The sequence below is a fragment of the Sturnira hondurensis genome, unplaced genomic scaffold (genome assembly GCF_014824575.4).
Source record: "Sturnira hondurensis isolate 20B ecotype Veracruz unplaced genomic scaffold, ASM1482457v3 Scaffold0019216, whole genome shotgun sequence".
Lineage (NCBI taxonomy): Eukaryota > Metazoa > Chordata > Mammalia > Chiroptera > Phyllostomidae > Sturnira > Sturnira hondurensis.
Window position 1 is genome coordinate 9573598 of NW_028091847.1, and position 25154 is coordinate 9598751.

Consider the following 25154-nt stretch of genomic DNA (forward strand, 5'->3'; position numbering starts at 1 on the left):
AGTTAAGAAATTTGGGAGCTAGAGATGAGCCCTTTCCTGCTTCCCAAGATCCAGCTAAGGAAGATAAATGGCATTTGAAGTAACCAGACAAAAAATCTCAGAGAATGGAAGAAGAGCCAAGTGGACCAAACTGGTTTCCAGTGCAAAGCAGACCCAGTTTCTGGTGGTGAGTTGAGTGTGTGTGTATGTATTTGAGGGGGTGGGGAGCGAAACTGGGAGTCCCGAGGACAAAGGCCCGATTTAAAAATGTATTTTTGCATCTCTTTCTGCCCCCAGCTGCAGGCCCTTGAGATCACAATATGGTCAAATTGGAATCACCATTTTCACTTTGAAACAGATTCATACCATACCATTGTGTTTTATCAAATTCACATCTTAAGCCCATGGTTTTATTGTGTAAAATTGTGTCCTTGTTTCCTATCTAAAGGAAAGTGGAGGAACAAAAGCAGAATAGAGAGTTTGGGGGGGGTTGTTTTTGGACCTGGACACCCTTCTCCTATGCAAACCAAGTAGGTCAGAGTGTATAATATAAAGGATACATGGGCAACGATAAGAAGGGTGGAAATGGGAGGGAGGGGGGAGCACGGGGTGGTGGGATGGGATGTAATAGACAGAAAACTGTACTTGAAAAACAATTAAATAATTTTTTTTTAAAAAGTAAAAGTAAACCTACTTTCATAATGCGAAGGGGTCTGCAGAGAAGTAAATCAGAAGGGATTGGGTCGGGGGGTGCTGGTCTGGCTTCCTTTCACCCCCTTTGGGCTATGTGGTGCAGACATCATGAAAGAGATTGGACTGGGTGTTTATAATTCTGTGCTTCCACTCAGGATCTCAGGACATTTCTCCCAGACTTGCTCCTTATCTGGTCCCCTCCCTGCTGCCGTCATCTGCTCCTCCCAGCTCCTCCAGGCTCCTCCAGGCTCCTCCTGGCTCCTCCTGGCTCCTCCTGGCTCCTCCTGGCTCCTCCAGTCTCTACCTCCCAATCTGTGACAAGTCCAATCTGTGACAAGGCTGCCTGTCCCGCTTAGCTTCTGCAGTTCAGTTTACCAACGCCTTGAACCACTAGTGAAGAATAGAGCTCCAGGATCAACCAGGTAGTAGAGGAGGGAGTCAGGCAAAGTCCTATTTCTGATGGGAGAGCAGGATGAAATGCCTAGAGTCTGGGACCCAGGGCTGGGCGGAGGATGCCTAGAGAAAAGCATCTAGGTGCTAAGGGTGTCCTTTGTTTTCACGAAGATGGTGAAAATTAGAATGTAACCATGTGGGGAAATAGGGCTGGTCTCAGGAAAACCCTTCAAATGGACACAAATAGACCTTGCAGGAAAAAAATTGACAAGGATAGTGTGGATGGAAAAAAGGCGTAATTACAGTCATTTTTGTGTCCTGCTCACTCATTATGCTTCATTACCATACCGCACAGTCTCCAGATGACTATCATTAAATGCATCAGACTGGACACGTGTTATGTTTTACCTGATTAGCAAAATGTTCACACTTGTAAACTCATGTCCTCACAGCCAATTCCTTTTGCCAGACCGTTCTCAGCTTAAAACTTTAAAATAAAGAAAAAAAATACACATATATAAATATAAATGGACCCTGCCCTGGCCACCCGCAAGGCTGACGCAAAGGGGTTAAAAGTTAAGTGGATGTTGCGCTTGAAAAAGTAAGATGGGGCCTCTACATAAAATTGAACTAGGCATCTGGGGCCCCCCCAACCCTCCACCTTTTTTGGCCTCAAAGACGGCAACCCTAGCGTCCCTCCCAATGTCCTCCGCCTTGGGGATTAAGCAGGGAAGCTCGAGTTAGTGGCAGCCAAGGAGAGGGGCCGGCCTTGCCAGGACTAAAGAGGGAGGGGAGGGGAAAAGCAAGAATCGCCCACCCCGATCCTAGGCGGAGGGGCGGGAGCAGAGGGTACCCGACCGAGCAAGCAGTGTCTTGGGCTCTGTGCATCTCTCTGGAGCGGCGCGGGAAGGATGCTGGGCCGCAGGAGCGCGCGCGCGGAGCGCGGGATGCCGCGGGGCTGGACTGCGCTCTGCCTGCTGAGTCTGCTGCGTGAGTACCCTCCGCGCGCGCGCGCGTGGCTCGTGGGGCTGGGCCGGGAGGGTCGAGGCTCCTCCGGAGGCCGAGCGAGCTCAGCCAGCTACACCGAGGAAAGGGACCCCTGGCTCAACCCACGCCCCCACGCCCATGACTGCTCCAGGCTTTGGTGGGACGAGGGCCCTGTGAATGGCTTGGCCTCTCACCTGTGAATCGGCGGGGGTGGGAGGGAAAGAGAAAACGACAACGCGGCGTAAGTGAACTAACCCAGGTATTAACCCGCTGCTAGCCCTAGGCGTTCCGGAGTCGGACAACGCGACTCGCCGGAGTTGTCTCTAATTATAAAGAAAGCACTTTGAAGGTGCCAGTGTCTCTCCGTGTTACCAAAGGAGCCGAACGCGAAGTTGGAGAGGGGTGGAGAGAAGCAGCAAAGTTTTGTGGCTGGTGGCTGATTCAGAAAAACGGGATGTTGTGGGGAAGGGGGCCAGGCGTCCACAGACCACCCCGATGGGGGAAGCCAGAGTTGGACATTTAAGGAAAGGGAGCAAAGCCAAACTGGGACGAGGCCCAGGAGGCAGGCTGAGTTAGGTGACCAGGGAAGTCTGGAATGGAGAACAATCCGTGCAAAAATCTTTACACTTAGTATCCCAAAGCTAAGTCACTAGTCGCTCTTCCGACACCCACACCCTTCCACTGGAGAGAAGGTGGTGGCGGGTGGAGTTCGTTCTCTGCGCTGGCTCCCGCTCCCATCACAGCTCCTCTACCTGGCACCAACTCAAGATCCTTTGGTTTGGGGCTTTTCTTTCCCTGCCCCCTCCAAGTTCTAAAAGCAGTGGACAGGTCAGAAGAATAGTGGATGCTCCTCCTCATCCACAAGGATCTGAACTTCTTAAGTTCTTGCTCTCACTTTGGTTTAAGGGGGGAAAAAAGCACTCAATCAGTATTTATTCCTAATTGCTTTCATTTGGGACAAAATTCTCGAACTCATTTCATTGCACTTAGAAGGTTTTAAACATGGTAAGTTGTTCTCTCTTTTGTTCAGAATTCTGCTTCCAGCCCTCTAGGGCTCCCAATTCCCTTCTCTTACTGAAGGCCACCCAGCATGGGCCCACGGAGTAGGATGGGCCAGCAAGCTGGGCCTCTTTGCGCTCACTCTCCTCTGCTGCCCCTCTTTGGGTCCACCCAGTTGGAGAGCTCTAAGCTGGGCTCTGGCTTGACCTGTTCGGCAGCTCCAGACTTGCCCTTTGGGGCAGGGAAAAAGCTGTCACTGAGGTGTCACAGCCCTAGAAAGGGGAACTGCCCTGGGTGCTGGACTGCACCCACGTAAGAGGGGTGAGTTGATCGGAGGCTCTGATGTCGATCAGATTCTTCTCTCTGCTTTGACTACACAGCTTGGGATGGTGACCTGGTCCTGGGCCCAGCGAGGCCCACCCTTTCCTTATTTCCTCAGCTGGCTGGTCTCAGCCTCCCTGCAGCAGTGAGGGTGGGGGGAGCAACTTAACCTCTTCACAACCTCAGGTTGATATGTTGAGAATTTCAGTATCTCAACGGGGGAGCGGGGGAGTGAGGGAGGGATGGGTCCCTATTCTTACTTAATCTTGCCAGACTGTGTGGTCCAATTTGTCAGCTCTGTGCCTTCCCTGAGAACTTTCTAGGGTGTGTGTTTTTTCAATACCAGCAGTCTTTTTCTGTCCTGGGATATATTGTGGAATAAATGAAATGAGTGACTGTGCCTTGAAATGTTAACGGAGCAACATTGCAGAAATTCTGTGCTGTTATTACTGTGAAATTGAGGGCAGAAAGGGGGTTCTGTGGTTTCTCTTGTCACTTAACCCGACACAGAGCTTTGTTCTGGGAAGTTCTTTTTTCTGTCCCTGTGAGAAGTTGGCATGGGGAGGGGCAAAGCAGCCAACCAAAAGCAGACTCTTTTAGTTGGCACTGGGGTGGCTCTGGGTGGTGACCAGAACCAGGAGGACAATGAGAGGCCATCAGCTGGGAAGAGGAGACTTTGAGGTCATTAAGGAACTTCATTTGTCATACTGAAGCTTTCCTCCTAGCCCTCCATGTCCTGTCCTTCTGATCCCCAAAGACACCCCCCAATCCCACCCCTTCACATTCCTCCTCTTCCTTTTGGACCTTTTGTGCATGCAGACCCCACACCCATATCCTGTCTGGGGCTCCATGTAAGAGGGGAAAAAAGAAAAGGAAAAAGAATTTTATCAGATATTTTCCAGAGGAGAGAGGACTCCACCCTTTGACTCTCTGCCACATGGCGACTGAGGAGGAGAAGCCTTGGGGACCTCTGACTAACTCAGAGGCCCCCGGTCCTCTGGCTTATAGGGCCAACCCTGTTGGCACAGTTTTTTCAAGTGCAAGTCTTCAGCAGCATTCCCCTTTGACTGATAAAATGAGCCATGGGGAGTCTTTTTCCTACCCTGTTGACTCCACCTCCCAGGAGCCTCATTCACTTGTCCTCATCTTCATCCCCCCGAGTCTTTGTCTTCAAACACTCAGGGCGAAGAGTGCCTAAGTGCAGCAGGTAAACTCCTCGCAGTCTTCCAGAAACAAATAAAAGGGAGGAACAAATTTCACTTCTCATGGTCTCACTGCCTGATTTCCTTTAGACCCTGGGCAGACAAGCCTGGGCTGACTTTCAGGGCTGGGTGGTGCCTGGGCCTCCCTCTCTCATTGACTGTGCTTGATCTGACTAAATGGCCCGAGTGTGGACAACTGAAAATGTGAAGGTATGGAAACGGAACAAAAACACCACCTTCCAGAAGAAAATGCTCGGAGTCGCCAGGACAGAATTTCCATATTTTTCTGGGCTTTGACTTCTCTAATGAGAATTTTCTTCCCTGCTCAGCAAAGAAATAAAAACACATTATCTATGACTTTTAGTCCCAAGGGCCCCGACTTTGCTGAAGAGGAGGATGTGTGCATCTTGAGAGGAGGAGAGACAGACCAGTAGGGATGCATCCTAGGATCTACAGCCAGAGCCCACCTGGGAATGAACCACTCCCCTTCAGGTGTAAAAAAAGGAAAACTTCTTCTGGCTTAATTAGAAAGTCTGCTCTTTGTTGATTTGGGGTGGAGGATCCCTAAAGAACCCATAACTAGCCCTGGCTGGTGTAGCTCAGTGGATTGAGCGCCGGCCTGCGAACCAGAGGATCGCAGTTCAAGTCCCAGTCAGGGCACATGCCTGGGTTGCAGGCTGGTTCCCTGCAGGCCAACTCCCAGCAGGGGATGCACGAAAGGCAACCATACATTGATGTTTCTCTCCCTCTCCTTCCCCTCTAAAGATAAATAAATAAATAAATAAATAAATAAAATCTTTTTGGAAAAAAAAAAACAAAGAGCAAAAACCAAATTAAAAAAAAAAAAAGAACCCATAACTGATGCCTCCCAGGGGAGCAACATCCCTAGGTAGCCAGTTACAATGTTTACGAAAATTCCTTAGATAGTCTTTGGACGAGAAAACCTACCCCGCTGGACAAACTTTGGATGTGCCATTCAACAAGAGGTTGAATTGCTGAGCATGCTAAAAGTGGAACTTTGTCTTTGATGGGCCCAAGAGGCCAAAGGCTGAAGGACTCCAGAGCCCAAGAAGATACAGAGATGAAGAGGGGCTCCTGGAACAGCCAAGGGACAGCAGTGAGTGGAAGGTGGAAAAGACCTGGCTAGGAGAAAGTCCTTATGGCATGGATGCTTAACACAGTAGTGTCTAGGATTCCAAAATTACGTCATCTTTTCTGGTCTGTGCTGTGTGACCTGGCTTCAGGCTTCCAGACCTTCAGTAATCACACACTAGCCCTGTGCTAGCAGCCCTCTGGGAAGATAAAGGAATGGGTGCTTGGCTAGCCCACGAGGAAGACTTCGAAGAAGAACTGGTGCAGCATGAGGATGGGGAGGCCCAGAGCTCCATCCAAGAGTCAGGGGCAACCAGGAAAGTCGAAAAAGAGGTGACTGGGAGAAATGCAGGCCCAAGAGAAAACTCAGGATATTGGGGTTCCATAGTAAGTGGGTAGGGTCCAAGACACACCCTTTGAATAGTAAAGGGAAGTCTAAGTACACTGGGCACATTCAGGCCACAGACAGTCGGTTTACGCTCACACTTCAGCTTAACCTCTGACACACAGGAAGGCATCAGCCCAGTCCTTTGTTCTAATTCAACCAGGCCCAAACTCCCAGAGACCTGTAACAAAGATGCTTCCTGGATGCTCCCGGGAAAGATGGCGGCTCACTATCTCCCAGCATAGTTCATTCCATTTTTTAAAAACTACCCCATTATTTTAAGCTTTTCTTTGTCCTGCAGTAAAATTAGCTTTTCTACAACTTCTAGTCACTAATTCCAATTCTATCCTTTCTATTAATTCACAGAATTGTTCTTATCTTTCTTCATGACAATCCTTAAGGAACTTTCTAGTCACTGCACTAGATTATAAACTTCTTGAGGGTGGAATTTATTCATTTATTTCATTCTCACTCTAGGATATGTTTATTGATTTTAGAGAGAGAAAGGGGGAGAGAGAGAGAGAGAGAGAGAGAGAGAAGCATCTGTGTGAGAGAGAAACATTGATCAGTTATCTTCTGTATCTTCTGATATCTTCTGTATCAGTTATCTTCTTCATTGATCAGTTATCTTCAGTTATCTTCAATCCCACCCAAACCAGGGATTGAACCCACAACCTAGGGATGTGCACTGACCAGGAATCGAACCCCAACCTCTTGTTGTACCAGATAGCACTCCAACCAACTGAGCCACCTGGTCAGGTTGAGGAGAGGGATATATTTATATTGTAATGACACACCTAATAATAGGAAGGCATCTTCTCTTATTAATTTGTACTTCCCAAAGCACTGAGCGTGGTCCTTTGCATATCACTGGTACTTATAAAAATAAGAATGAATAAACAAGTGAAATGCACCTTGAACAAGTTATTTATTCTCCCTCCCCAAATTCTTCTTTTCTTGATCAGTGGTCAGCAAACTTTTATCGTAAAGGGCCAGATAGTAAATACTTTAGGCTCTCTAGGCAGGGTGGTCTCTGATGCATATGCTGCTTTATTTTATGTTGCAACACTCTCGACATATAAAAGCCAGTTTTCGTTCACGGACCCTACAATGAAGAGCCCGCAGGTGGGATCTGGTTCACCATCTGTAGCTGCTGACCCTGATCCAGATGAAATAACACTAAGGCTCTCGACCATATGACTTGGTTCCTGGAACTCTCCTAATTCTAATGATCTTCCCATGGACACTCCCTATTTTAATAAATTTCCTCTTAAAAGACAGCCTGGAGTGGTGAGACCCCTCTGCCTTGAGGCGGTTGGTGTGAATATGCCTGATGCAGTTACCACTCAATCCGAGTGTTTATTCTGAAGTCAGAGGACTGTGCTAAGCTCCCTGAGCAAAACAAATGAGTGGAAGAGATGGTTCTGGCACTGAAGAAATTTATAATGGAACTGAAATGACGAGCTCTGCACGCAGGAAACAGCATACATGATTTGTGCTGGATAAGTGGCGCAGGGACGTGTCGGAAGGTCTTGGGGAAGCAGACGGAAAGGGGCCTGCACTACAGATAACCACGGTTTCTTGAATGTTTACCAGACAAACTGCTTTACACCCCTTATCTTTTTTCTTCCTCAAAACAGCTAGGAAGGAGGGACTATTTTTATCCCTGTTTTACAGGTGAGGTTTGAACAGTGGAAGAGGACCCCAAGGCCATACTTCTAGAGTGCTGCGGTAGGGAAAGAGCCCTTCCCCCCACCCTGGCTAAATAGCAGAGCCTGGCTCTTGTTTCCAGACTCTGCCATCTCGTCAGCACAGGCCGGGGGTCCCAGAGAGGCCGAAATGTTTCTTCTTTCTAGTACTGTATCTCTATGGGCTAAAACAGCCAGGAATTCCTCCAAGAAACTCCTCTTGGGCTGAGTGCTAGAATTAAAAAGGAGAGGTAGAATGGGGCTGACTGGCTAGGAGACCAGAAAACACCAGTGAAAAAAGTAAAACTAAGGGTCTGTGAAAAGCAAGACCAACTACAGGAAAATCCAGTCTCTGAAAGTACAGAAATGGAGTTATTTAGTAGCAGACTTTTCTGGATTGCTGAGGATTCCGTAACCTTCCCCCACCCCCACTTCAAAGAGTAACAGTATCTTCAATGTGCTAGTTGTAGGTNGCTAGGAAGGAGGGACTATTTTTATCCCTGTTTTACAGGTGAGGTTTGAACAGTGGAAGAGGACCCCAAGGCCATACTTCTAGAGTGCTGCGGTAGGGAAAGAGCCCTTCCCCCCACCCTGGCTAAATAGCAGAGCCTGGCTCTTGTTTCCAGACTCTGCCATCTCGTCAGCACAGGCCGGGGGTCCCAGAGAGGCCGAAATGTTTCTTCTTTCTAGTACTGTATCTCTATGGGCTAAGACAGCCAGGAATTCCTCCAAGAAACTCCTCTTGGGCTGAGTGCTAGAATTAAAAAGGAGAGGTAGAATGGGGCTGACTGGCTAGGAGACCAGAAAACACCAGTGAAAAAAATAAAACTAAGGGTCTGCGAAAAGCAAGACCAACTACAGGAAAATCCAGTCTCTGAAAGTACAGAAATGGAGTTATTTAGTAGCAGACTTTTCTGGATTGCTGAGGATTCGTAATCTTCCCCCACCCCCACTTCAAAGAGTAACAGTATCTTCAATGTGCTAATTGTAGGTAGAAACCTTATAAGAATGTATTTAATGAGCCTCTGCTTCCTTAAATGTACCCCCCCCCCCGAAAAGAGGACTTTAACCTTTGTGAATCAGCTGTATCATGAAAACAATTTGGTCATTGCAACATTGGAATACTTACTGAGGTGTACATATTTGTTTATTCCTACCATAAATGATTCCAGACTTGTGTGGGTTTTGATACTCATGTATGTTTTTCATTTATTTCTGTTGCTTCATTTTTAGCTGCTGCTTTTCCTTCTTATTTGTTCGTAAGAGACTCTTTCAAATTTTGAGCTTCAGCTAGTATATCAGATAACCAAGCTCGATAGCACTGTGTGTAAAGCAAGAATAATTGCCTCTGCATAAGTACCTGCAAGTTAAATGGAAGACTTTTACCGCACACATTGTGTGGCATCTATTCTGGCTTCTTAGGATCCTCATTTTGCTAACTTCCTGAGACCTTGTCTTCTCCCCTTGCTCCAAGTTCAAGAGTTGAGATCAAATTGGGTACCTAGGGTTGGATTGGGTTCTTAGGGAGACACAGTTAATACAGATGGAATGAAAAGAAAACAAGAGAAGAGAACCTTTCCTTCTGTTTTAAGTTATCCTGTCATGTGGTCTGCTGCATTTAGTGTAAGAGCTGTGCCTTCAGTCTAGAATGGAATGGAGTGCGGGTGCCATCGGTCACGTTTTAGAATCTGATGGCGAGTTACTGTTCCTGCCCTGCGGAGTAGGAGATCAGAAGTTTTCAAAAATAAAGGTCAGGTTTGAACGTTTCATGCCATGGATGTGTGTGGGAAGTAGTATTAAAAAGACGTCTGTAGCCCATCTTGATTCGTAATAAAGGTTGTTTCTTCAAGACCCCAGTCTCTCCATGGGGACGAACTCTTTAAAGGGGGCCCTAGAGGCTGTGAAACTAAGAGACTCCCTCACTGACAGTCCCTCTATTGCAACAGCTGGGCCAGGACTGTCTCCCAGGGCCCTGGAATAGTGTCTTCTATTCCTACACCAGCTTACGCATGCCCCCCACTCAGCCTTGCCTCCTGCCCCTCACACCCCATCCAGTTTCTCTAGTCTCAGAAGCTTCCTTACTCACCCTATGCCCAGGGATACGGATCTGAGGTTGGGGTCCCCTTGTCATTTGCAGATGAACCCTGCTACAAGTTCCTCAGTGCCTGGCTGAACAGTGGGTGGGAGGAGGCTGCTGTAGCTGGGAGCCTGACCCTAGTGGGTTGGTACCTGGCCTGGGCCCAGGGTTGCTTCACTCATCTGGCACAGGCATCTCTGTCCTCAGAACTAGCAGTAGGTCTCTCTCCACATCTGGAAAAGTTCAAAACTCGCTGTCTGGGTGAAGGAGGCCCTGGGGGAGGGGGTTCAAAAGCATGACATCACATCAGCGAGGCCCAGCTTCCTTTGGGGAGAGAAAAGGGCTGGGCCAGGCTGGGCCAGATGGGATTCCCAGGAATTGATGTATTAAGGGGAAGAAGAGGAAAGGGTAGTCAGGAAGAGTGATATCAAGAGGGAGTTCCAGTGGTGCCTTGGAATGGTACCTTGAGAGGATGACCCTTCAGTTCAGTTCCTACCACCTGCCTCCTACAGGGAATCCGAACCTTCAGGTCAGATTACTGAGAGGGCCCTGTTTAAGGGCAGAAGACAGAATGTACTTCCCCGTCTATCTTAATTTACCCCCTGCCTAAGGCAGACAAGAGTGTCTCCTTTTGTCTCCAAAGTGTGGAGGATGCATACTGGTCCTTAGCAATGTAGCCTCCCTGACCCTCTACTTAAGAGTCAGCTAACCTGCTGTGGCCCTACTGCCCCTCCCCCACGTGAACTATGGCCTTCCCTCTCTGCCCAAACCCTGGTGATTCAGGCTCTGCTCTCTAACATGGAGACAGCAATCTTTCTTGTCCTCCTGCTCACCTGCCACATGATACTAACAGGGATTGTTGTCCTCACCCTTAATGTCAATCTTGCAGCAGGTTGAGGGGCATATATGGGGCAGTGAGAGTTGTTACCGCCTAGGGGAGACGTTCTTGGCCCAGGCTAACTGCTCTGAAACTGAAGACTCACTCCCCTCTTGTTGCTGAGGGAAAGGGTAGGTGTCATTTTACATTGCTCTTTACCCAGAAACCTCTGAAAAAGAAACACCTTGCTCTCAGTCAGGAAAACTTAGAGACAAGCTTTAGGGATCCTCAAGGGCTTTTTCTTGAGGCTGGTACTGCTGAGTGTGAGCTGTGGGTTCCAAGTCCACCTCTAACATTTATAGGGTTCAAGCCAAGTGGACAGTGGAGGCCCACACACTGTAGGTCTAAATACTTCAAAATTATAAATCAGGCCAATTAACTGGTAGATAAGATATGTTCTATTCTCAGACCTTGAAAAACATGTCTTCACGGGCACCTGAAAGGCCAGGTTTGAATTGGAGACTCTCACAACCCTGGTGTACACTCTGGTACTACAGTTCACCCTCGGAGAGAAATGGGGAAAAGGCCCATGTGGGTCCTCAAGTGAGCGAGACATTCCCGACCTCCTGGTCCCCAGCATATGGTCTGAGAGAGGATACCTCCCGGTTGGCTCCATGGACTCCTCATGGTTTGAGGAAGGGTGGGAGGGAGGAGGAACAGAGTGTGGGCTCTAAAGATCAGGGTCCAGTCAGAAAAGTTCCCCTCCCTGGGTCTGAGGGTGGCGCTGCTGGGTACCCCAGGAGACGCGGAAGGTCAAGGACCCTCCTGAAGATCTGCCAAGAACAACTAGATCCAGGAACCCCTATATTACAGCAATTTGACGTTTATCTCATTGATTGTCCCCTGAATCTACACAAAGAAAACCCCTCATTTTAGAGATTCATAAACACACACACACGTAGTTGCACAGTTACTGGCAGAGCCAAAATTTAGCTCTTTCTCCTCTTAATACATATAATGAGAAACTGGGCCTGATGTTCATCAGTTGGATTTCTAGGGCAGAGCTTCCTGAGAGAAACCTTGGGGTTGCTTGCTGCAGTTCTTCAGCCAGAGGAAAGCAGAATAGGTTTAAAGGCCAGGCAGGCAAGAATGAGGGGAGTTTGGGGAATGGGAAAACCTAGGAAGAATGGAAGATTTTTAAGGGGATTGCAAACAGAGTGGTGTGAACCTAGCGATTAGTCCAAGAATTCGCATGGTGGATGGAGAGTGACAGACACGGAGGACACGTTAAAAAGGGAAAAGAGGTACATTGTAGATCTTTGCCATGTTGTTCCAGGTATAATTTGGTATTTTAACATTTTACTGAACATGTTGTGAGCAAAGGCTCACATACTCATGCTGCTATAGTTTTTCCATAATTTTTTACTGGTAATAATTATGGCATCTCAGGTGCAGGTGCCATTTTTCCTACTGTAATTCATTTAGTTGCTTGCGGCTTCTCCCTCCTGTAGATAAGCCTCCTTTACTGGTAGATGATACCACCCAAGGCGCTCGGTGCGTACAAGCGTTTCCTTACCCGTTTCCTTGAGAAAACTCTAGCGGTGGGAGGTTACGGTAGTTGCCTGTCCGGGAGGACGTTCTTGTTGCTGTCGCCTTGCCAGAGGCGGCAGGAGATGTTCTGACGCTGCACGAATTTGCGTGTCCTCCTCGTGCAAGGGCCGTGCTAATCTCCGTCATCCCAATGTTTACACGTGGACTGCGGAAGTGAGCGTGAGGTCTTCTAGGTGGATTCTACTTGAAGTCGAGAAAGTGAATTAGGTGATGTCATGAAGCTCAAGGACGATTTAGGTTCTGACTTGTCCTCCTCGTTTCCCCACAGCCTCCGGATTCACGAATACAGATAACTCGACGACTAGTGCCACGGAGCCCCCTACTTCACAGATATTGTCAACTGTGCCTATGAATGTGTCCAGGAACAAACAGGACGTCGTAACACCAAGTACTTTTGAAAAGAATACCACCTTGTACACTGTCTCTCAGGACAGCGGTGGGACCACAGCAGCCATCTCAGGTAAAAGGGGTTTGTCTTGGGCCCCCAACGGATGCTGCTGGTGCCTGGGGAAAGCATTAGGGCATTTGCAGACCACCCTTCTTGCCCCTGCCCACCCCCATAGATGGAAACATAAAAGTCCCATGTGATAATGGCTTGGGCAGCATGTTTAGGGTCCCTTGAAGTAAGTTCTAGATAATCCTTCCTACAGAGACCGTTTTCTCAGACCAGGGCCTTGGCAGCTGATCCTGATCAGTAATGAGTTCAGCTCAATGATCAAATAAGGATTAGGTGAGAACTCCCCAGATCTCTCATCTCTTCTAAGTGAAGGTATGTACAGATTCAGATTGGGGGTCTTTGACTTCTGTAGGGTGGACCAGCATCCAGTTAAGTTTCAGAATCCCGAGGGCATCTCTGGTACATTCCAGATGAAGGCTGTGGTTCCAACAGCTGGTTTGAAATGAGTTTGGTAAGGTTTAGGACATAAAGTAACTCTTAAATCCCCAAATTCCCTTTTCTGGGTTGAAATCCATGCCTCTGTCATTATCTATAAAGTCTTCAATCACGACAGTGAACTGAGATATGTGTGCGTGTGTGTTTATGCAAATGTGCTCAAATGCAACACCAGCATTTTGGTCTTTTTCAGAGACTACAGTCAACTTCACATCTACCTCTGGGACCACCCCAGTTCTTGGGACCACGGACTCCTCTGTCCAGACACAGACCTCTTTAGTCATCACAGTGTCTTCCACCCCAGCCAACCTTTCGACTTCAGCAATGACCTTGGAGCCCAGCATGTCACATGGAAATATTTCAGACCCCCCATACAATAGCACCAGTCCTGTGACATTTCCCACTAAACCTTATACATCATTTTCTCCTACCCCAAGTACCATCAAGGTGGGTGAATTAGGCCAAAAATGGCAGATTTCCCCTTCACTTCATATGTATACAAGCTTTCTGCTTCCTTAACTTTTCCTCAGCCCAATTAATGAGGTTTAAGTAGTTAAGAATTAGCACAAAAAACATGCAGCTTAAATATTGCTGGAAGGGGTAGAAAGGAGAATGGAGGGATGGAGTAAGGTGGTGAGGCTGACCTATGCCATGGAAATTGCGTTTCCAAGGAATAGAGAATAAAGAGAATTCTCTGAGATCCATCCAATCCTCAGTGATTTTTTTCTAGTACCTCCTGATCTGAACTTTGACCAGGGTACCATTCCCCTTTGGCCATATCTGGAAACCATCCTCTCCATTTAATGGGTCCATTTGTCCCAAAATGTTTAGGACAAATACCATTTCCTCCGTGTGAAAGGGTCTGGTGGTTATGCCAGGCGTATAGAGGCAGAGAGGAACCGAGTAGACTGGGAATAGTGAGCTCCTGTGGAACCCGGAAGCAAGCATTTAGGGGCCTTCCTGGTTTCCGTGTTTTAAAGGAGCCAGAAAAGGAATCTGTAGAGTTCTAGGGGCCAGGAGGAAAACGAAGGTCGCCTGGGTCTGCCCAGCCACCCCATTATCTGTTTGCCTACATGTGTGGCGGTGCTGTAAGTAAATAATTCACCGGCCGAAAAGCAGCCCCAATGGGATAAGATCCTGTCCTCTACCATCTCTGCAACCCCCATGCCAATGTTTACCAAGTCTGCAAATAGCTACTTGCCTGCAAGCCCAGGCTAGTAACGAAGGTTTTAATTATCTTCTCGGGATAGAAGGTAAGGTGGAGGAAGAGAGTAATGCCTATTATGAAACGCTAGTCCCCTAACAAATTAAAACATTTCCTTTTCGCTAAAATCTCTTGAGAATGAACTTCTCGGAAAACAAACTGGAAAAGAGGTGGGGAACAAATGCGACCCAGACATGCTGGCTTAGTTATTTTGCTTGTGTTTTAATACAGGGAGAAATCAAATGTTCTGGAGTCAAAGAAGTGAAATTGAGCCAAGCTATCTGCCTGGAACTGAATGAGACCTCCAGCTGTGTAAGTCAAACTCCCCCACCCCACTCCCATTCCTCGCTGGTCCCTCTCCTCCCGCAATCCCCTTTGCAACCTCCTTAAGCCATTTCCAACTATAAAATTTTGTTGGGTGGTGCGGGGAGCTTTAGCAGGGACAGACTACTTAAAACACCCAGCTTTGGGTTTAGGGAGTCAGAGGCCCCATCTGGTGGACAAAGAAGGCAAAGACAATTTTATGCAAATATGACTATGTATGTTAAATGTACTACAAATTTCGTAGTCACTTTTTATCTCCTCAGTAGTACATTTAACATACATAGTCATATTTCGGTTTGTTTTTATGTTAAGGAAGTCCTTCATGAAATATAAGTCACCTAAAATATTAATTTCTTTATTATATTTATTTACATATAACTTTAATCCTTATAGATTTTTTTCCTGTAAAGCTCTATTTTCCACATAACCATTATTCCTAACATTATTTCTTTCTGTGATGACAGGATGCTTCTTTTAGCTTTTGTTGTTCTGACATTTCACAGGACATATTCTTGACATAGTTTATTTGTTCAGTTCATCTTTTTTTGCCTATTTAAAAAAAAAGAAGTGCAAACAGGTAGTTACAGAATAGCCATGAAGATGTAAAGTACAGTATAGAAAAATGGAGTAGCCAAAGAACTTATATGCATGACCCATGGACATGAGCAGTGGTGTCGGGATTGTCTGATGGAGTGAGGGTATTGGGTGGATGGGGGGAAACTGGGGCAACTGTAACAGTGTAATCAATAACATGTAATTAAAATGTAAAAAAAATTAAAGACTTTGCTTTTTAATTTATTTTTATTGTGTTTTTCCCACTATCATTTATCCCCCTTATACCCTCCCCTCCATCAATCACCATGAGTCCTTTTCCCTTTTGCTCAATCCCTCTACCCTCTAAGCTCCCCCACCCCACTAGCTGTCATCTGCTCTCCTTATGAGTCTGTCTCTGTTTTCCTTGTTAGTTCAGTGTGTTTATTAGATTCCACATAGGAGGGAAGAGTTTTATAGATTTCTTAAGGTTATTTATAATATGTACTTTTCATCATGTTTTCCAATTGATTATTGCTGGTATATTAAAAACATAATTGAGTTTTGAATATTTATCTTGAGGTTAGTCATTTTGTTTTACTTGCTTATTAATTCCGGGAGCTTTTTAGTTGATTCTTTTTGTTTTTAAGGTACAAGATGTTGTTTTTCTCCTCCTTTTTGGTAGTTATGCCTCTTGTTTCAGTTTCATGTCTATTGCATTGGGAAGACCATGCAGCATGGTGCTAATTTTTAATGATGATGACAGACCTCCTTGCTTTGTTTCAGTAAATCCAGTTTCCTGACTATAATAAGGCTCTGGATGAAGGACAGAATGGCAGGGAGAATGGTATTTACTCACACAAAAAAAAACCATTTTCCTACAGGTTGGGAATTTGTTTAAGGGAGCCATATATGTGATGAGTGACATGTGTAGACTGAAAAAGGGCTAGGAGAAACCATTTTATAGAGGGCACTAAGTTACTTATTTTGTCCATTCTGACTACTGATGTCTACCTGTGATTATCGGCTGAGGGACTCTGACTCACGGATCTTTTAAAATTATTCCTAAGATAAGTATTTAACTTAGGACTTTTAAAAACAAAAGAAGTTGTAAAGACATAAGTTCACACAGTGGAACAAATAAGTACAATTTGCAAAATAGTTAACTTAGATGTGAATATAAAATGCACCAGTAATATTCTATGTGTATCTGATGCTGACTCTCAACCCTACTCATTTCTTTTAATGCCAAGCACTTTGCTAATTATAGGTAAGGGAAAAACATCTCTGTCTCTCTTTTTCTCCCTATCATCTTGGTTGAGCACTTGTTTTCCTGTGTTACATGGGTCTCTGCCAAAGATTTGGCAAAGAGACCAAATGTTCCAAAGATTTAGAGCTAGTTGCACAGCCTTCTAGGTGTCTGGCCATTGCTCCTCAAAGTTCACCTTTAACCAAGATCATCATACAAGACAAATGCCAGAACCTTACTGCTACTCTAGAAATAACTCCTCTTATGTTGCTATTGGCCCCTTTCACCCTGTGGTCTTTGCTCTCTAATCTATTTTGTGGCACAGCTGAGAGGGTCTGCCCTCTCCTCTGAGACTCAGGTGAGAAGGTCTGCACTCTGCTCTGAGACTCGGGGGAGGTGTGAGAGATCTACTTTGGGAGTGTCAATGTAGAAAGAGAGCAACTCCCCTAACTTCAAGAAGGCTTCTGCTCTGCCTGCAATGGGTCAACTCTATGGTAGCACCTGTGTAGTGCTATTGTTTCCCTGGTTGTTCCACTGCTATTGATCCCCTTTTCTTCTTGAGGTCCCCCCTTGCCCAGACCCCAAGCAGCAGTGCCTCCTATGACTCTGCAAGGTCATTCTTCCTCAGTCAGCCATCCTTGGTCTAGACTTTTTGGCCACAGCTCTCAATTGTGTCCCAGGTTCCCTTTTCTTGAGTCTTGCGTGATTGTCTGATGATTGGTCTGCTCCAAAGGCTGAGTGGTGCAGCATGAATTTTCCTTAGGTTGCATTTCTACTTTTGGTGTCAGAAGGCGTTAAGGTACTGGTTCTAATGGTAGGAAACTTAGGCCCTATTCACAGCCTAATGAGAAGCATGAGGGTTTGGATTCCCCTAACATCATGTCCAGAGCACTTACGTAATGTTGGCATGCATCTGTATTCCCAGAAGATAAATACTCATGCATTTTAGTGCATTCTCCACTAACTGGACACTCATTCTGCACTGGTACACTGAGTATCCAACATGTTAGCTCTCACTGTGTAGACTCTTTAGACCTGTCTTCCGTACATGCATTCTGTAGGCATTGTATTCCAGCCACTCTTCACTTGCTCCCCATCCTTCATCTCTAGGCAGGCATCACCTATATCATCCAGGGAGAGGTAAGGCAATCCCACGGTCTTCTCAGGGACCTGGTACCCCATCTCCAAACCCTCATGAGCAGAACACATCACTCCAATTCTGACTTTGATTTTCTCTGTTGCCACATCAGGTTAATTAAGTTTTTGTGACTGTGGTTTCTCAAATTGTTTCCAAATTGTGAGGTTACTTTATCCTCTTATGGCATACCCATTTGTCCAAAGAAATCCACTGAAAAAAAATTTAATGGCAGTAAAATACATATACTTAACCACTTTTAAATGTATAGTTCAGTAGTGTTGAGTAGATTCCCATTGTTGAAAGCCAGTCTTCAGAACTCTTTTCATCTTCAAAACCTAAAACTCTACACCCATTAAACAATTGCCCATTCTTCCCTCCTCCTAGTCCCTGACAACAACTGTTCTACTTTCTGTCACTATGAATTTGAGTAGAATGTCAAATTCTACTTTAGAATGTCACATGTGTGGAATCATACAGTATTTATCTTTTTATGGCTGGCTTATGTCAGTTAGCATAATGCCCTCAAGTTTCATCCACGTTGTAACACGTGTAAGACTTTCCTTCCTTTTTAAGACTGAATAATTTTCCATTGCCTGTATATACTACATTTTGTTTACCCATTCATCCACTGATGGACTCTTGGGTTGCTTCCACATTTTGGCTATCTTGAATCATGCTGTTATGAATGTGAGTTTGCAAATATCTCTTCAATGCTCTGATTTCATTTCTTTTGGTTATATTTCCAGAAGTGGAATTGCTGGGTCATAAGACAATCATATTTTCTATAATAGCTGCACCATTTTACATTCCCATCAACAGTGCAAGAGGGTTCCTATTTCTTCACACCCTTATTATTTTCCAGTTTTTTTTAAATGGTAGCCATCCATAATGGGCATGAAGTGATATCTGATTACAGTTTTGCTTGGCATTTCTTAATGATTAAAGATGTTGAACATCTTTTCATGTGTTTATTGGCCATTTGTATACCTCATTGGAGAAATGTCCATTAAAGTCCTTTACCCGCTAACATGGTTCTTAGAACTACCTTTCTTCAGAGTCACATCTGTCTATATGCAGAGGTTTTTATTTATTTGGCCAGCTCACATCACCCTCATTCTGTCACGGTGACTTCATCTGAGGCAGACTGCCGCCAGCCTCCACATCATAGCCCCCAGCCCATGCCTTCCTTGCCCTGTGCCCAAGCACTAGATGTCAGTTTTCATGCAGAAAAAAATAGCTTACTGGTGGAGGACTGATGAAGACAGCGTATGTCTTGGAAAGAGCCTGAAATCTGGAGACAGCCTAACTTCTCGCCCTTGGTCTACTGCCCACTTGTTACAGGACTTTCAGCAGGTCCTTTAATTAGGTTAGAACCTATTTGAACCAAGCTGTCAAATGTTGTCAAACTCACACCAAAGGAGATAAAGTTATTTAAACAGAGAGAGGGAGGGAGGGTGGGAAGGAGAGAGAGAGATTGAGAGACTCAGCATTGGGAAATACCTTAAAGATCATTTAGAAAAATAACTGTCCTTCTTTCCCCATTTTAATGCTTCACATGCTTCTTCAACGTGTTAAGAGTCTTTGCAAAGTTTGAAGGTGCTGCTCTAGAAGGTTGGATGGTTTTATTATTGTGGTTATTATTTTTGCAAAGTAACTTGTGTGAGCAGGTATAGTTAGGGGCTCACAAACCTGATTCTCATGAGCAAAATAGCAACGCTGTGGCTTCTTCCTGCCCACTCTCCCATGATGTCTGCCCACAGCCTCTCTTGGGGGAGGATGTTTATTTCAAGCATCCGGAGAAGCATTGTGCTTTGTTCAGGATCCACCTGCTCCTGCCCAGGCCCAAACACAATTCACTGATGCTGCTGGAATCCAGAGTGGGAGGCTGGCTGCTATTATTCCCTTGAATTTAGTCCAAGAATTAAGCAAAGAGCGGAGGGACTCCATGCGAAGGCCAAAGCTGTTGGGCTGTTAGGTTGAACAACAATGCACTGAGTTCTTTTGTTTATTTGGTGCTATGCTTAGTTGAGTCTGGGTTTCAAATTATGTAATATGCACCTGCTGTCAACATTAAAGAGTTTTATAGTCTAGTCAGAGAGAAATGGCAATAACACTAAGGCAGAATAGGACTGAACCTCAACATGTGGATTCTAGATGTTATAGTATATAAGGTATTGATTACTATTATTAACAGCAATAATAATTGCTATTTTTAGTGACATTTTTCCAGTGCCCGTGGGGTGTCAAACACCTCGTTTGGAACTCCTCACACAACACCTTCTTACTCACCTCAACAGCTCCGTGCTTAAAAAGTATTTTAAGGAACCTGATACTCAGACAAGCTGCATGACATGCAAAGAATCTATTAAAGAGCGGAGCAAAGGTGGATGCCCATTCTGATGGTGGAGAGGGTAGGACCAGCTTCACGGAAGAGGTGGGATTTGAGTGGATTCTTGAGGGATGGGAATCCAAGGGGGAAGGCAGGGTTCTTCACTCTCTTGGGACTAGGTTGTGACAGTGGCAGGCTCTGGTGCCCCCAGGCTTCCTCCTGGTGGTGCCTCCCATCAAAGACCTTTCCCCACCAGTTCCTCCTGTACACTTTCTTCAAGGCTTCTGTTGAGATGTTTCTGGTAACCCCAAACCAGCTGTGTGCTCACCCTCCTTTGACTGTCAGAACATCTTGTTTTGTTTTTAGAGAGAGGGGGAGGGAGGGAGAAAAACATTGACCGGTTGCCTCCCCTCTGTGCCCCAATGGGGGACCAAATCCGCAACCTGGGCATGTGCCCTGACCCAGAATTGAGTTGGCGACCTTTTGCTTTGCAGGACAATGCCTAACCCACTGAGCCACCCTGGTCAGAGCAATGTCATAGCATCTTAGTTGTACCTTTCTTTGGTAAACTAGCTCTGTGGCCTTGTGGTCTCTCTGTGCCTCAGCTTCCTCGTTTATGAAATGGGAAGGATGATAGTGCCCGCTTATAGGGTTATGTGAGATGTAAATTAATTAATATGTGCAAAACACTTAAAAGAGTACCTGAACCATAGTAGACTTTGTTTACTTTCATTGCCATGCACACAAACTGAGAGCTTGGGCATGTAGAATTCATGCCACCCTCCCCCCCCCACCACCAAACACACACACACACAATATGAGAGACACACAGAGGTTTTCACACAGTGTCTTATACTCAGGGCCTGACAAACTGCAGAACAGCTGACTCTGACCGAGGCACAGCTTCTTAGGACTCAGTGGATTGAAGAAGGTGCCATTTTGTTTGGCCTGTTTGGATGTACAGGAGCCCTGCGCCTCCGCCTCTCTCAGGAAGGACACATACTCCGATCAGAGACATGTCAGAAGCCCAGTCATCCAGGCAGGACTTCCCTCCTTTTCACTCGGAAGGCGTGTGCCAGGGCAGGCTAGTGCTCAGGAGAAAGCCATGTACAGCTCTCAGAAGGGAAACAGGCCTAGAGAGGAAGGAGGGTGCTGACTGTATCCAGTATGGAGTCCAGATACCATAGCAAATGCTGTTTTAAAAAGCCAGATTTTTCCAGAAGCAGAGCCTCTACCCAAGGACTTAATAAGGGACACCTGCAGAATTAATCCATTTCCTGAGGGGTGAAGCTGCAGTGGACTGAGAATTCGTTTCTCTGAGACCTCAACTCCTGGAGGCCTTCCAAAACTACCGTTGAACTCACCTCTCGGTGACCTGGAGGTTAGCTATCCCTGCTCTCTCCGCCTCATCCAAGCCCAGTGAATTTCACTCAGCTCTCTACAATTCCAGCTGATGGAAGAAACCTGGGGCCTAAGGCCAACCTTGACCTTGCTGTGTGCAAGAGCAAAGGAGCCTGGGTTTTCCTGCCTTGGGCCACAGCGGTAGGAAAATACCCAGGCTGCTTTCCAAGCTGGGAGGGCCCTTTGGCCTTGCCACAGAAGCAGTCCGGCCTGCAAACAGGAAGCTTTCTCCTCCACGTAGGCTCAGTTCTGATGGCCCTCACATGCCCCAGCAGTTTTCCCCCAATGGGAAAGTTGTCAGAGCTGCTCAGGCATTTCCTCCTCCACCATCTGCCATCCGGACAGAGAGGAGAGTCGGTTTCTGTTCCTTGCCTGCGCAGGGGAGGCCACTCTAATTGCAGGCTGCTGGAGAAAACCCTGCAAGGTTCCAGAACAGGGTGTTGGAAGGGCACAGCCAGGGCCCCTTCCTGGAACTCAGTGCTGAAGGGTTACTAGAGTTTGTCGTCTGTGGCTGAGTTCCCAAGCAGGACCCAGTTCCTGAGTATAGGACAGTCAGCAACCTAGAGGAAGATCTATGAACCCTAAAAGCATGGGTTCGACGTTGTCAAGGGGAAAAGGGGATGGAAGACTATGAAAAAACACCATTGCTGTTTGAGCCAGGATCTTTGTGAAACCCCTTGGAGAGTAAGAGGGAAGGGACGGACCCAGGGTCCTTTGAAGTCTCCAATCATAAATTTGGTCTCCACTCCTCACCTCTTTGCTTTTCTCCTAACATTTGGGGCTGTGATAACCTAGAAACAAAGCATTTTCTCCTCAGCATTGCACTAGTAATTCTTTTTTGTTATTGGTAATCTCTCTGAATTTAATTTGAACAGTATATGTGGGCACGGACAATCCTTAGATAAGACGGTACTGTATTTCATAAAGTTGTTCTCTGGCATCTTATATGGAATCTTACATCTTATATCTCACATCAAACAGGAATATATGTTTTGGTACTGAGAAATTTTAAGTGTCTTTTCTTATTGTGTTCTTGCGTACATATAGTTCACAGTATTTTTTTTTCCAGCTGGAATTTTAGAAAAAAGAAACCTTCCCATGGAGAATTTAACCAGAATCCTTTTTGAGACTCTAGGTGCATCTCTTGCTTGTCATTTTTTCTATCTTCCCAGGAGGACTTTAAGAAGGAAAATGGAGAGGAACTAATCCAAGTCCTGTGTGGGAAGGATCAGGCTGAGGCTGGGGCCAAGGTATGCTCCTTGCTCCTTGCACAATCTGAGGTGAGGCCTCACTGCCTGCTGCTGGTCTTGGCGAACAGTACAGGTAAGGGGCACGTTTGTCTTGGGAGCTAGGAAGGGAGTGGGGCTGAGGGTAGAGGATGCTGGGGGGAAACCAGGCATCTTAGCACAGAGAGTGAAGGTGCTGGGGATCAGGGCTGGGCTGACTTTGGGAGAGGCCCTCCTGAGATGAACCATTTGGCCATAGGAGCGTCTTCTGAAACAGCTTAGGAGGATAGAGCAGGATGAGCTTGTTCAGCTTCTAGATTCAGCACCTCCTGTTTCTAATTCTAGAACTTCTCAGCAAGCTCCAACTTCTCCAAAATCACCAGTCTGACCTGAAAAAGGTAAGTTCTCTCAGATGAGGGGTCCGGGGCGCTCACTGGAGTAGGGGAGAAAATAACGACCTTCTCCAGACCTGCCCTTCCTTCGTCTCCATCCCTTTTCCAGCAATCTTTACCTTTCTATGCTTGAACCCAAATTTTACAGCGCAGCTTGATTTAGAGACGTCAGTCTTAAATCCTGTTTTAGAAAATCCCTGAGGTCCTTGTCTTCCTGTGTGTATTCAGTGTTTGGTCGCACACAGAGGTCTGGTGTGGGTTGGACTCCTTTCTAGAATCCACATTCTACGGGTGACTAGGTTGTATTTTCTGCATCTTCTCTTCAAGCTGGGGATCTACAACGTCACTGAACAAAGTGTTGAGAGTCACCAGAGTCACTGCCGCAAGACCCTGATTGCTCTGGTCACTTCGGGGGTCCTGCTGGCTGTCTTGGGTACCACTGGCTATTTCCTGATGAACCGCCGCAGTTGGAGCCCCACAGGAGAAAGGCTGGTTAGTTCTGGGGCCCAGGCTACAGGGAATGAGGAAGAGGGTGCTTTTCTGGGGAGGTCCAGGAATGTCATGTTGGGGAAAGAGAAGTCCTGGAAAAGGCCGTTCTGTGCCTTTCCAAAGAGATATGCATGTGTGCACACACCATGTCCTTGGACGAGTCAAAACAATATACAGGGTGGGGCAAACGTAGGCTTACAGTTGTTTGTATGGAAAATAATACAAGTAATCCATAATAATACAAAAATAAACTATGTTTTGTGTACTCACAAATGTCAACCTACTGTGCCCCACCTTGTACAGCAGATTGGGGAGGGGACACTAACTGGGACTGGCCCACCTCACTGTGGTAATAGATAGTGCGTGTCATAGAGTTATTATTTTCACTGGGCTAGTTCATCTGGGTACAACCAGAAGAGGCTGTTGAAGCAGCCACTTATTTGCAAACATTAAATGGCCATGGGCACCACTTGGCTCACGAGGGGCATGCGGAGGGAAAACCAATGTTCGAAGTGTTCTGGATGAGGAAGGGTGAGGCTGGGGCTTGACTTGTGGTCTCTGGCCTGGGGAGGTTATATGCCATGGGACTGCCTGGTTTCTGGCGGGAGCTGGCTGTTCAGCCGCAGTGGCATGGTGTGGTGCCTCTCCTCTGTCCTTTCTCCTCTAGGAGCTGGAACCCTGACTGCTCTTCGGAAAGAAGGAGTCTGTCTGCACATGCAGCTACATCCCCCCTCCTCCCTTTCTCCCCCCACCAGTGTCTCACTCCCCTGCTTACCGGATAATACTCCTTTATTTATATACCGTCTAGGGCGAAGACCCTTATTACACGGAGAACGGTGGAGGCCAGGGCTATAGCTCAGGCCCTGGGGCCTCCCCTGAGGCTCAGGGAAAGGCCAGTGTCAACCGAGGGGCTCAGGAGAACGGGACCGGCCAGGCCACATCCAAAAACGGCCATTCGGCGAGACAACACACGGTGGCTGATACCGAACTGTGACTCGGCTGGGTGGGACAAAGCTGGGCAATACCTGGGAAGGGGACCCTCCCTGCATCTGGCCACAGGTGGCCTCCCTGCCAGCGGTGCCATCCCTGGCCTTCTACCCTTTGCCACTGTACATCCCCCTATCCTCAGGGCCATTCCTGGGGCCCTGCACTGCACCATAGAAGGGTTCTCTCCACCTTGGGGAGAGGCAGGTAACCCTGCCCTTTACGCATTCAGCTTCCTGAACCCAGACTCTGGTCTTCCAAAGAACCCTCACCGCCAGCCACCTCTTTTGCGGGTGACCCAGGTCCTCGTTTTTGTCTTTTTCCAGAGGGGTGAGCAGGGATCCTGATTTCAATGACGGTTGGAAATAGAGATTTCCAGAGATAGGAAGATTGGGTGGATTTTTTTCTGAATAAAAAATGGTGTGTAAATAATGTAATTAAAGTGATAGTGAAACACCTTTTTTCCGTGGCTGTGATCCAGCTGGGTGTGCGCTGAATGCCAGAGTGACCTGTGTCTCCATCTGATCTGACTGGACTGTGCCGTGGTGTAGCAGGGAGGGCCCAGCCAGGGGAGAGCTGGGACCATCTCAGGGAGCACAGGTACCCACCAGGATGCTGCCCCTGGGGATAAGCCTACCAACGACTCCCCTCTCGGGCAGTGGGGGAGACCGGGAAGGTTCACAGGGAAGCTGGCCATCTCTAGTCATAGAAAGGCAGACCCCAGTGCAGGAGGAGCCTTCAGGATGGAGAG

General features: G+C 46.8%; 1 protein-coding gene across 2 annotated transcripts; it reads left to right on the forward strand.

The window, feature by feature from the left end:
• Positions 1–1842: 1842 nt before the first annotated feature.
• On the forward strand, positions 1843–24860 carry CD34 (CD34 molecule). Of its 2 annotated transcripts, none has more exons than XM_037027601.1 (8): positions 1843–2055; positions 12513–12704; positions 13330–13583; positions 14572–14652; positions 22485–22635; positions 22884–22936; positions 23258–23422; positions 24087–24221. In XM_037027601.1, the coding sequence occupies exons 1-8, from the start codon at positions 1977–1979 to the stop codon at positions 24099–24101; spliced, it is 990 nt and encodes a 329-aa protein (XP_036883496.1). In that variant the 5' UTR covers positions 1843–1976; the 3' UTR covers positions 24102–24221. The 2 variants fall into 2 exon arrangements, with proteins under 2 accessions (XP_036883496.1, XP_036883495.1); XM_037027600.1 differs by lacking the exon at positions 24087–24221 and adding an exon at positions 24228–24860 and having other exon boundaries at positions 1846–2055.
• Positions 24861–25154: the final 294 nt, after the last annotated feature.

What these genes read in the sequence shown, in the direction of transcription:
- CD34 (XM_037027600.1), top strand. Translation starts at nt 1,977, where the DNA reads ATGCTGGGCCGCAGGAGCGCGCGCGCGGAGCGCGGGATGCCGCGGGGC. An exon ending in GACCACAGCAGCCATCTCAG is followed by an intron (nt 12,705 to 13,329) that starts GTAAAAGGGGTT and finishes GGTCTTTTTCAG; the next exon opens with AGACTACAGTCAACTTCACA. An exon ending in TGAATGAGACCTCCAGCTGT is followed by an intron (nt 14,653 to 22,484) that starts GTAAGTCAAACT and finishes CTATCTTCCCAG; the next exon opens with GAGGACTTTAAGAAGGAAAA.